General features: G+C 31.2%; 1 protein-coding gene across 2 annotated transcripts in view; it reads left to right on the top strand.

Annotated features, from left to right (window-relative positions):
- The window catches only part of LOC127700956 (retinoblastoma-like protein 1), a 79,424-nt gene that overhangs the window by 49,948 nt on the left and 16,554 nt on the right, over window positions 1-12,922 (top strand). For both annotated transcript variants that reach the window (XM_052204705.1, XM_052204704.1), the window contains one exon: window positions 3,624-3,790. In XM_052204705.1, coding sequence (XP_052060665.1) covers window positions 3,624-3,790 — 167 coding nt within the window. The remainder of the gene's footprint in view (window positions 1-3,623; window positions 3,791-12,922) is intronic.

The raw sequence follows: 12,922 nt of genomic DNA, 5'->3' as shown, positions 1-12,922 counted from the left end.
AAATGTCGAATGTATATAATACTTCTATATGAATAACGATTTAATCAGTTGAAAAAAAACCAAGCACATGATGTTCATGGTGCACATGGTTCTACGCTGTAAAATTAAGTCAAATTACAAATGATCCTAATATGCAACTATAACAATAATACTTATAAGTTTAATAGTGCTTAAATGTGAATTTCATAAATTTAGTAAAATGGTCCACTGCCCTACCACAAGGAATCTAGAGTGGTAAAAGCATGATGAAAACAATTTGGAATTTTATGTTAAATGTGCAAAAACAAAATAATCACTTTTGTTTTGTTTTGTTTTTAAAAGCATTTGCTTTTACTGTCATCCTGTATGGCCATTTTGTTTATCGTCAAAATAGAGTGCACACGTTTTTCTTTCTACAGTTCTTTCAAGATCATGTAAAAGTATGTGTTTGCTTGACTTTTGTATTGAAAATGAAGCTAATTTGATTAAGCATTCCTCAAATGCAATATTGAATTGGAAGTTTATTAGTTAACCCTTTTGCACAGAAATTTTGATCCGCTAAAGGTTACATAACAGACTTCATTTACGAACGCAGTGATTCAAGATATTCACCGCCCTCTGACGACTAATCTCGATCCGTCTTATTACCAGTTTTACGTGTACCAACACGGTTAATATTTTTTACTAATTAGATTTGCTGTTATAAAAGAACTAGTAGGTGCTCTCTTGCTTGTTTAAATATCAAAATATGTTTGTTAATTTAATCGTAGTATCGTATTGGTAAACCTTACTGTGTTTGCCGATCTGCAACAAGTTGTTTATCTTCACGTGGTAGTTTGTGGTATTAAGATATAGCATTACTGGACAGGTTTACGATGCCCATTATTTCGTATGGAAACAGTTTAAAAGAAGCGCTCTAGATTTTGAAATTTTCTTCTTCTATAAGATATACGGCAAATGCTTTTTCCAGCGCTATAACGCTTTGATTTTATTTTTGCTAACTGCCTTAAAGTACAAATTGCATAGAAAAGACTCTTTCTCTTTTTGTTGAGTGAGACTAAATTGATATTTGTTTGAAGGTTTCATTTTGAATAGTTTCAATTTACATCAACAGAATGTTTATAACGAAAAAAAAAAAAATGTGTATTTTCCTGTTAATTAAATATAGTCTTTTAACACAAACTGTAAATCCCACAAACAAAAGTAACATTTCTACAAACCATGAAAATTGCATTTATGAATAAAGATTTAAAATTGAGAATGGAAATGGGGAATGTGTCAAAGAGACAACAACCAGACACAGGTTCAAAGGTAGTGGTAATAGCCATTCACCCCATCCCTTTCCAAATGAAACCAATTCATATAAATTCATATATGCTGATTTTTTAGATACTACATTTTTGTCGAGCCTTCGACTTTAGTCGAAAAAGCGAGACATAGCGATCCTACATTCCGTCGGCGTCGTAGGCGGCGGCGTCCACAAATATTCACTCTGTGGTTAAAGTTTTTGAAATTTTAATAACTTTCTTAAACTATCCTGGGTTTGTACCAAACTTGGACAGAAGCTTGTTTATGATCATAAGATAGTATCTAGAAGTAAATTTTGTAAAAAAATAAATCCATTTTTTCCTTATTTTACTTTTAAATGGACTTAGATTTTCTGCCAGGAAACAACACATTCACTCTGTGGTTAAAGTTTTTAAAATTTTAATAACTTTCTTATACTATTTTGGATTTGTACCAAACTTGGACAGAAGCTTGTTTATGATCAAAAGCTAGTATCTAGAAGGAAATTTTGTAAAAAAAATAAATCCATTTTTTCCGTATTTTACTTTTAAATGGACTTAGATTTTCTGCCAGGAAACAACATATTCACTCTGTGGTTAAAGTTTTTAAAATTTTAATAACTTTCTTATACTATTTTGGATTTGTACCAAACTTGGACAGAAGCTTGTTTATGATCAAATGCTAGTATCTAGAAGGAAATTTTGTTTTCTTCCAGTTAACATTAAATTCAGTCTGCAGTTAAAGTTTTAAACAGTTATTTTAAATCATAAACTATCCTGGAATTTTACCAAACTTGGACAGAAGCTTCTTACAATCAAAAGATAGTATCAAGAGGAATATTTTTATTGATTTACTTCCTCATTTTTGTTGAGTCTGCCATTAACAGAAAAAGTAGGCGAGACACTGGGTTCCACGGAACCCTTACAAATTTTTTATGAAGACACTTTTATAGAAAACTTAGGAGTTTCCTTCAGTTTGTACTTGAAAATTAACATTTAATGATAAAGTATCCCCTAAACAAAAAGAATGGTATCCCTTAAATGTAAATACTACATCTGCCTTTTTCGATTATACTTTTTGCAGTACTGTTGCTCATATTGTTTTACTTATTTACAATTTTTTCGTGATTTTGGAAGACCTACCCTCCTCCCTAAGCCTTATATTGCACCCTTTCCAGCCGAGAACATGTTAACATGTCAGAATAGATTTATCCTTTGTGAAATGCTGCTCTGCTGAGGGTCTTGTTACATGTTAGTAAAAAAAAATATAATGCTATTAATTAGCTTTGAGGATTCTGATACATAAATGGGCAGTTCAATTATAAATAATTTAATTTATGTAATTAGACAAAATCATTATATTATGACCAAATGGACTTTTTATGGATAAAACAAACTTTAGAATAAAAAATAAAAGGTCCATGCCCGATATAGACTGTTTATTGTAAATAATGTTAACTTTTTTTATTACTCCTTATGTTATTTATGGATTTGATGTATTGCTTGATTCTTATGGGTGTAATATGAAATAGGTAGATAAATATATGTCCCAAAAAAAGTCAAGAATAAATTTGCTAAAAACAATAAGTCATGATGATTAAAATAGATTCAGGAAAAGATAAATTAAATGATACAGTATGGATGGTTTAATTTATTTATGATAAGTGAATACACAAAAAAAATAAATTAAAAATGCATTTCTACTAATATTTAATCAAAACAGATAATGTGTTGAGTAATCAGATTTTATATTTAATGACGATGTAACACATTTAGAGAAAGCTACCTAGGTGTTACAAAGAGAAAGAAAAATAACAAGTCGTAACTTGTTTCTAGTTTCCCTCAATACTTTGTATATATAGTGCACTGGAACAAAGAAATACAAGTAAATGGTTCATATCTGTGATCGTGAAGGGATTTAAATCGTAGGGAAGCTGAAATAGAATGGATAAATAGTGGAAAATTAAAAAATATATCTGTATAATTTTTTATGAAGGATGCACGATTAATAATTTGATAACATATGGACTTGATAATGAGATTAACAGGAAGAAAATGTAAACAAATTTAAATCCCTATGTATGAATGAATGAAAACAAATTGGTTTCGATTGAACATTTAAGATTGATTATTTGAGACAATTATGTGGATATTCGTGCTAATTTGTGGTTCGAAAACAGGACTTAAAACTGAGACTTTGAACAATTAGTCGTTAAAAAAATCAGATGGATAAAAACAATGTTAGTGCACCCAATAATGCGAAAGGTTTATTTTCGTAAGCATGACTTGTGTTTATGCCAACAGAAAAACAGCTGGCCATATAGTAAAAGTCCATGTTATTCTTTGCTTTTTGATCAGACTAAATCATTGGCACCACTAACTCCGCTGACGGGGAGAAGATATTTGAAAGACAAAGACCCATCCATAACACCAGTGTCAACAGCCACTCAAAGCGTGGGGAAATTACAGTTGTTATTGTCTGGCAGAAAGACTAGTCCTTCGGATGCACTTATAGAAATGTTCAGGTAAGCTAAATTAATTATCTGTCTGTGCCTTATAATTCCACTTTATGTCAAAAGTAAAACAAATAAAACAGGTGACGTTCTGGCATGCAATAAGGAAGTTGAAGATTCCACATTTTGAAGTAGTCCGATGTGTTCTTATACAAATAAATGTATAAAAATGTCATTAGTCAATAGAATGTATAAGCATTTCAAACCATAAAGATGTTTATTACATTCAGTATCATCTTTGCAAGCAGCATAGTACATTTAAAAGGCAGGGCTTACCTAGAGAAAAAAAGGGACAAAATCCTTTTTGTGTTGTCCCTTCATCCTTATAGCTTTGGGAGGAAGATTTTACAAAGGTTTATACAATAGCACTGCAAGACTTGAGTTCTCAAAAGAAAAATTCCTGTTTCATATACAAGAACTTAGTGTACTACATACAGAAGAAACATGAAAATTACAAAACTGTCTTTTTTTCTTTTACTCTTGAAATAGTAAGGGCGAAAAATGTCAAAGTCTCTACATTACCACAGTTAAAAGATGCAATTCTATAATTCTTGGTGTAACATGTTAAAAATCAATATCAGTTCCATTAGTTAATTGTTAAATCAATGTATGAAATGTTGGGTGTCACTTACAGGATAGATTAGTATGTAAATCTAATGAATGCAGGCTAAAATTGCTCATTCAACTAGATTTTTTTCTCGATTTCTACAACAAAGGGAATCAGGATTTTGTTTCAAATATTTTTGTTTTGATAACCTAAATGAATATCACAATCCCAAGGGTTCAAAAATCAATGTAAGATCAAAGGTCTTGTAACTTATATAATCTTGTGTAAGTACATTTCATCTTTATTATATGAAAGGCCATCATACCCTTTAAACAGGGACTTATCTAGAAATTTTGACTGAAATTTTAATCAAGCACACCAATTCTGATAGTATTGCATATAAGTTAAGTTATTCAATAGAATTGTTTTGCATTTTCCATTTTTTGTACAATTGCAAAATAAGTCTTTCTTAAACTTTACTAACATTTTTAAGTTTAAAATGAATTGATGCAGCCAACACTTTCTATTCTACCTTGAAACTGATGAATATTGATATCATCTTTCATACTATAGACCCCAAAATACCTTGATTAGAAGGAGAAGTAAAATTAACATAGGAATTTGGTTCAAATCTTACACTATTTACTTTTATATATATTTAAGTTATAAGATAAACATAGTTAACTTTTTGATTTTAAAAGGTTTGTAAAAATAGTCATTTGAAAACATTCGACCGATACTATGATATATATATATATGTTGAAAACATTTTAAAAAAAATAAATCTATATTAGATATCTTTAACCTCCTGTTACATGATCTGATTTAAGCTGTTGTCAATTAACAGCATTTTTTTTAAAGACTAAAAACAATTTTCGTTACTGGACTAGAATAGTAGTATGAAGGATCAAAACATTTTAGCTGGACATTTTAGCTCGCCTGGCCCAATGGGCCAAGTGAGCTTTTCTCATCACTTGGCGTCTGTTGTCGTTTGTTAACTTTACAAAAATCTTCTCCTCTGAAATTACTTGTCCAAATTTAAACAAACCTGGCCACACTCATTATTAGGGTATCTAGTTTAAAAAATATGTCAGATGACTCGGCCCACCAACCAAGATGGCCGCCATGGCTAAAAATAGAACGTAGGGGTAAAATGTAGATTTTGGCTCATATCTCTGAAACTAAAGTATTAAGAGCAAATCTGACAGGGTGAAAATGTTCATCAGGTTAAGATCTATCTGCCCTGTAATTTTCAGACAAATTAGACAACCCGTAGTTGGGTTGCTGCCCCTGAATTGGTAATATCAAGGAAATTTTGCAGTTTTTATACGACCGCATAATTTTTGTCGAGCCTGCGACTTTTGTCGCAGAAAGCTCGACATAGGGATAGCGATCCGGCGGCGGCTACGGCGGCGGCGGCGTTAGCTAACTTCTTAAAAGCTTTATATTTTAGAAGATGGAAGACCTGGATGCTTCATACTTTGTATATGGATGCCTCATGTTACGAAGTTTCCGTCAGTCACATGTCCAATGTCCTTGACCTCATTTTCATGGTTCAGTGACTACTTGAAAAAAAAGTTTAGATTTTTTGTAATGTTAAATTCTCTCTTATTATAAGTAATAGGATAACTATATTTGGTATGTGCGTACCTTGCAAGGTCCTCATGCCCGTCAGACAGTTTTCACTTGACCTCGACCTCATTTCATGGATCAGTGAACAAGGTTAAGTTTTCGTGGTCAAGTCCATATCTCAGATACTATAAGCAATAGGTCTAGTATATTCGGTGTATGGAAGGACTGTAAGGTGTACATGTCCAACTGGCAGGTGTCATCTGACCTTGACCTCATTTTCATGGTTCAGTGGTTATAGTTAAGTTTTTGTGTTTTGGTCTGTTTTTCTTATACTGTATGCAATAGGTCTACTATATTTGGTGTATGGAATGATTGTAAGGTGTACATGTCTAGCTGGCAGGTGTCATCTGACCTTGACCTCATTTTCATGGTTCAGTGGTCAAAGTTAAGTTTTTGAGTTTTGGTCTTTTTTTCTAATACTGCATGCAATAGGTCAGCTATATTTGGTGTATGGAATGATTGTAAGGTGTACATGTCTAGCTGGCAGGTGTCATCTTACCTTGACCTCATTTTCATGGTTCAGTGGTCAAAGTTAAGTTTTTGAGTTTTGGTCTTTTTTTCTAATACTATATGCAATAGTTCAACTATATTTGGTGTATGGAAATATTTTATGATCTATATGTCAGTCATGCAGGTTTTATTTGACCTTGACCTCATTTTCAAGGTTCATTGCTCAGTGTTAAGTTTTTGTGTTTTCGTCTGTTTTTCTTAAACTATAAGCAATAGGTCAACTATATTTGTTGTATGGAAGAATTGTTAGCTGTACATGCCTGCCTAGCATGGTTCATCAGACCTTGACCTCATTTTCATGGTTCATTGGTCAATGTTTAGTTTACTTGGTTAATGTTAAGTTTATGTGACAGTTGTAATAAAGCTTTATATTTAGGACTATCAACATAATATCAATGATTAGTAAAGAAGGCGAGACATTTCAGCGTGTGCACTCTTGTTTTAGTATCAGGTCGTGGTCAGCGTTGTCCAAAGACATTTGGTTTCTGGACAATAACTTCCAAATGTATGATTTGAATTTATATTCAATTGAAGATTTCTTGCTGTTGTGCAATACTTAGTAAATCTGTTTTCAGACTATGCAAAGAATTAGCAAAATAAATTGTGACCCCCAATTTTTTTCTTTGGAAAAATTGACAGTTTCTTAAATCTTGAGGGAAAAAAATTGCCTGTGTCAATTGTGGCAGAATGTATAAAGCTTTATATTTCAACAGGTAGAAGACCTGTATACTTCATGTCTGTTTACAGATGCCATATGTTCTGAAATTTCTGTCTGGCATATTTCAGATTCCTCGATCACAGGGTTCACCCCGACCTTGACCTGATTTCATGGATCAGTGATGAATGTTGATGAAGTTTTCATAGTTAGGTCTGTTCTCAGATTCTATAAGTAATAGGTCAACTGAATCTGGTACAAAGAATGATTTTTAAGGGTACAAGTCTGTCTGGTAGGGTCATCTGTCTTAAACTCATTTTTATGGTTCGTTGGTCACATTAAGTTTCTGTGATTAAGTCCGTTTCTCAGATACTTTAGGCACAGATCAACTTTATTTGGTGTATGAAAGGATTTCAAGGTGTACATGTCAGAGGTCAAACTTAAGTTGCAGGTCTAGTTTAAACTGATTCAGCACCATTCTGACTAAACACTTTGGTTGGTGTAATGTAATGTCTCTGTTATGACCTTTTGATTTTTAATATGTTTTGTATGTGAACTCATGTAAGAAAAACATTTCATTTGACATTGACCGCAGGTTCAAATTTATTTGAACTATGAAATATTTCAAATACTGTAGCAGGTGGGACAATTTAGTGTTGTTTATTCCCAGCAATCTTTTAAATGGATGAATTCTGATAGAGTTGTGTTTAGATATAAAAGCCTTCGTAAGTAATGACAGGAGAAAAAAAATAATTAAATCCACCCCCTGTCCTTCAAACGACAAAAGTGAAAACATGAATGGGAATGCTTAATACAAAATTTAAGGTTGTAACTTTCCTCAGAAAATCTTTAAATTCATAAATGTAAATAAATACAATTGTTAAAAAAATAAGAAATTTCACAGACTAATGTCCTATTGAATAAAACAGAACAAAATAGTTTTTCTCAAACATAAAAAAATTTCAACAATTTGTAATCTCCAAATTGTAATTACTTATAGTAATATGAGATTAAAAAAGAAATATCTGTCACTAGAAAAGTTAATCAATTTCACTGTTTGAAACTTCTTAAATACTTTTTTTTCTTTTGAAATATTTTGTTATAGTAGTTAACGGCAACAGGTGCAAAAATTAGAATTTGATTCAGACATAAATTGCTACTTTTCCACCTGATTGAGGATAAGTGTAGAAATCTTTTCAAATTATTACTCAAAAGAAGCAGTAAACTTAATTTCCGATTTCCTTGAGACGCTTGGAAAATTTAATTTCAGGCATATTACGAAGATGAAAAGAAGATAAACCTAATTTCTTCTATATAAAAGAAAATAAATGTATCTTTAATATACATCGATATAAGAATGTGATTAAATAAATGATTTGACAGTACAGTGTTAACAGTTGTAATAGTTCACTATTGAGTAAAAGCGGTGTACGTTTTTAAAGGCCTTTGACAGTAGTTGCAGGAGTTCTTATTCAATTGAGAAGTCCTTTGTTAGATGTATATTTAAATTAACAGCATGTGGAAAAAAGTAGTGATTTATTAAAAAAGAAATCGACTTGAATTGTGAAGAATAATAGATGATTGTGACCTTTGGATGACATAACATTATATATTAAATTGGTTACTCGACTTGTAATATGATTAAATTGGTGAACATTGGCTAGTTTAGCATTGTCTGATTTATAAGATACTTAATTTGTTTAAAAATCCAAACCAGAAATAATTCTTTTGTACATATGACATTAACATATTTAAAAAAGTTGGTTAAATGGATTTTGCAGTAATTTGACATCAAATGTTTGTGGTTGGTTTTGTAATAGTATGCTACTGTCCTCTTTCTAATGTTCTAAAAAATGAAGGGGGTGGTATATGCACGGGAGAATATGAATTCCCGAAGATCTGAAATAAAGGAGATGTTGGGAGAAATTAGACATGAGCAGTGCATTTCTACCACTTTGTTGAAAACACAACAATATATGCCTTCAACCCACTTAAAATTAAAAAAAATTCCCATTATAAAATCCTGGATCCATGGCATATTTTATAATATTATTAATTCGTATTTTTTAACTAATTTGATTCGTTTAGAGATAGTCACATGTTAAACTATATTTTCGAAGGTAGAGAGAAAACGGCGGATAGCAAAAAGCATATTAATGAACATGGTCTAATTTTATTTGGTAATCTATCACTTGGTTTCCTTATGTCTGTGATAGAAATTACATAGATCAAAGGTTCAGGAATTATTGTTTAGATTTTGAGTGTTCCTCTACATTCATAATGACCTTCTTTAACTAATCAAAGGTCAGGAAAACATTTTCGGAAGATTCAAAAGACGTGAAATAAACTGTCTTATATATTATTATTAAGTCAAGCTTAACATTTTAAGAGGTCCCTCTGACTTTCAATTTATAATTATGAAAGACCCTTGTAGAACAACATAGGTCATGGACCTCTGGACCACACATTTTAGAATATGCCTTTTTGATGTAAACATGTCACATCAATAATTACCTAAAGCACAGCCATAACAATATTTATTAGAAATTTACATACAAAAGTTTACTTTAATTGCCAGTGTTTCTTATATTTATATATTTTATTGCTGTGGAGAGCAGTTTTAAAATTGATTCCCACTTGCTAGATAATTACTTGTATTTTATACAAACAAAATTTATTGGGTAGTGGGAGTCAGTTAATTTATAAGATGTTGAAACGTTTCCAAAAGATGAAAAGCATTTTGTATTGGGTATGGTTAAATGTTTTGTTCCATGATTTTTAAAGGATATTTTAAGAGGAATAATTTATAGCTTTTCTCACAAGATGTTTGATTTTTTTAAAATGATTCTCTTTATGAAATATATACCAAAATAGATATTGCCTTCGAATCATACCTGTGAACTGAAACTACTTTGTAATGGGGTTGTTTAAGTCTTTTAGACAAGAAATTTCTCACAAACATGCAGGAAACGCCCGCTTTTGTTGTGTTTATGAATTGAAACTTTGTATCATCAAATCCATTTGGTAATGCTAAAAAAATGTTCCTAGATTTTCATACCAACTCAATGTTTTAAAGCCTAATTTGAACCAATGCCCGATGTAAATTTAGCTTTATTTTTATAAAAAATTACTCTTTGGTTTGTCCCCTAGGAAATGTACACAAAATATTTAAATGTTTTTGCATTTTCCCCAAAATTAATTTTTCAGCTTATTATTTGCCATTCCTGGGTACAAGGACAAATTTAACAGACATTTGGAAAAATTACGCCCCTATATTGGCCAACTTAGGGGTTTCATTATCATTCATGTTGACTGGTACTTACCCCGTTTGTAGGTGGTACTTTTCAATTTATTCCATGAATACTTAATATAAAAATTCCTACATTTAGGCGGTACTTGTCAATAGCATAGGAGGGTAAAAGTACTGGGTACCGCCTCCTAATGATTGGCCTGCCAACTGTCCTGATTTTTTTTATTTCTCATTTTAGTAATTTTAAATTAATGTAAAAATATATGTTTGACTTAAAAGAAAAAAAATCTTCATTGTCTTGCCTTGATACAGTTATATAGGCTAGACTTGGACTGCTGTTTCTGGTTACTAGGGGGCATCAACTATTTCTTAGAGCTCTAACACTTCTGATAAGATCAGTTGAGCTCTTACATTTCTGATAAGATCAGTTGACCTTAGCATTTCTGATAAGATCAGTTGAGCTCTAACATTTCTGATAAGATCAGTTAAGCTCTTACATTTCTGATAAGATTAGTTGAGCTCTTAAATTTCTGATAAGATCAGTTGAGCTCTTAACATTTCTGATAAGTTCAGTTGAGCTCTTTCTTACATTTCTGATAAGATCAGTTGAGCTCTAACATTTCTGATCAGTTCAGTTGAGCTCTTTTTTACATTTCTGATAAGATCAGTTGAGCTCTTACATTTCTGATAAGATCAGTTGAGCTCTAACATTTCTGATAAGATCAGTTGAGCTCTTACATTTCTGCTAAGCATGTTCAGATATTATATTAAAACATGTTTAAATTGAACAAAAGTATAACAAGGGAGCCTGTGGGAAGAATCATTTGTTTGACTGATTTTGGCCCACAAAAAAGTTAAACAGTCAGGGGTACTACTTAAACAAGTGATTTCAGAATCACTTCCTCGAGTGATTTTGGCTGTGAAATATTAAAAATTTTCACACAGACTTTTTTAAATCACTGAAACAAGTAATTTTAGAAGTTAAAATGTAATCACTTTAATAAGTGTTTATAACATTTTCTTGATATTTTTCCCACAAGCTTGATTTTTTTATTGGTAAAAAGACAACAATTCCATTGAAAAAACAACTATGTACATGCAGAAACTGTCTTTTGCTTGATAAGCCTGACACTTTTACAGTTTTTTTAAAATATGCAAAAACTGGAATAGTTTGTAGATCAGGTCATAACCTTGAAGTAGATCATTCTAACTCTAAAGAAAACCAATCAGGTTACCTAATATTGTTGATCTTTGTCTGATAGTAAGAATAGTTAATGAATTTTTGATTACAGAAAAATTCCCAAGGGTACTTTTAAAAGCTTTAGCGCACTAACTTACTGCCCAAGCGCACTGGTGAAATTAATATACAAAGAAAAAGGGATAATTGATTTATGTAGGAAAATTATAGAAAAGATTGTGAAAATATGGAAAATCAATGAAATTAGCATTTGAAGATCAAAGAAAACACTAAAATCACTTAAATAGGTGATAACTGAATTTATCAAATCACTGAAATAAGTGATGATCAAATCACTTGTTTAAGTAGCACCCCTGACTGTTAAATGATGGTTTAAATATTTATTTTGAATCCATGATATGAAATCAAACAGACCTAGAAAAGTCACGTGCTTGTCTGTGTATTTATATTTATATTTATGTTCATATCGGGTCATATGGCTACTAGCAATTTTTGGAGGTCATCTCGATGTTAAATTAGATGGCGTCTTGTCTGAAAAACCCATGAATTGCTGATACATTATAACAAGACCTGTTGGTGACCTTCTGCTGTTGTCTGTTCTATGGTCAGGTTGTTGTCTCTTTGACACATTCCCCATTTCCATTCTCAATTTTATTCTTAATTATTTCTTTTGGACTACTTGTAATTTGGATATATGTTTTATTATGATATTATGATATAAATCAATTATGAGAATTTGAGTCAAATTAGTGAACAAGAATTTAACAGGTAATGCCCCTTTAGATTGAAACATTTGCTTTATACTATAAAAATTGCATGTATACACAGGTGAAACATATCCCTGTTTATTTAGAAGATCGTGTGAATTTGGAAAATATTCACAATGGTTGAAAAAATCAGCTACTTAATGAGATTGCTTAATTTAGAATATAGGGGTCATAGTTCTGTTTATATCAGTCAATAAATGCATTGCTTGAATTTCAAACACAGGTATATAGAATAACAGTCATTGGCAACTAGAACTTAATATACCCAGACACAAGAATCGACAATTAAACTCCTAAAATAACATTTTATAATTCAAGCAGTTATAGTAATGTAGAGAACACTTTAAATTCAATGAAGAAAAGTAATATGCAAACATAATGTCAAACTGGCGACTCAAAATCATACTTAAATAAAACATACAGATAGTAATGTACAGATCCCTGTTATCAGAAACCCATTTCAAATTTCATTTGTTTTGTTTTTTTGTTTTTGATAAAAGTAGATCCTGTGTATACATTATATAGACAGCAAACCAACAACACAAATAACATTGTTTGTACTTGGACAGCAGCAGATGAAGAACA

This window comes from Mytilus californianus, unplaced genomic scaffold, assembly GCF_021869535.1.
Source record: "Mytilus californianus isolate M0D057914Y unplaced genomic scaffold, xbMytCali1.0.p SCAF_5, whole genome shotgun sequence".
NCBI classification, from domain to species: domain Eukaryota; kingdom Metazoa; phylum Mollusca; class Bivalvia; order Mytilida; family Mytilidae; genus Mytilus; species Mytilus californianus.
The sequence above is the reverse complement of the archived record's forward strand: the minus strand, read 5'-3'. Positions and strand labels throughout refer to the sequence as shown.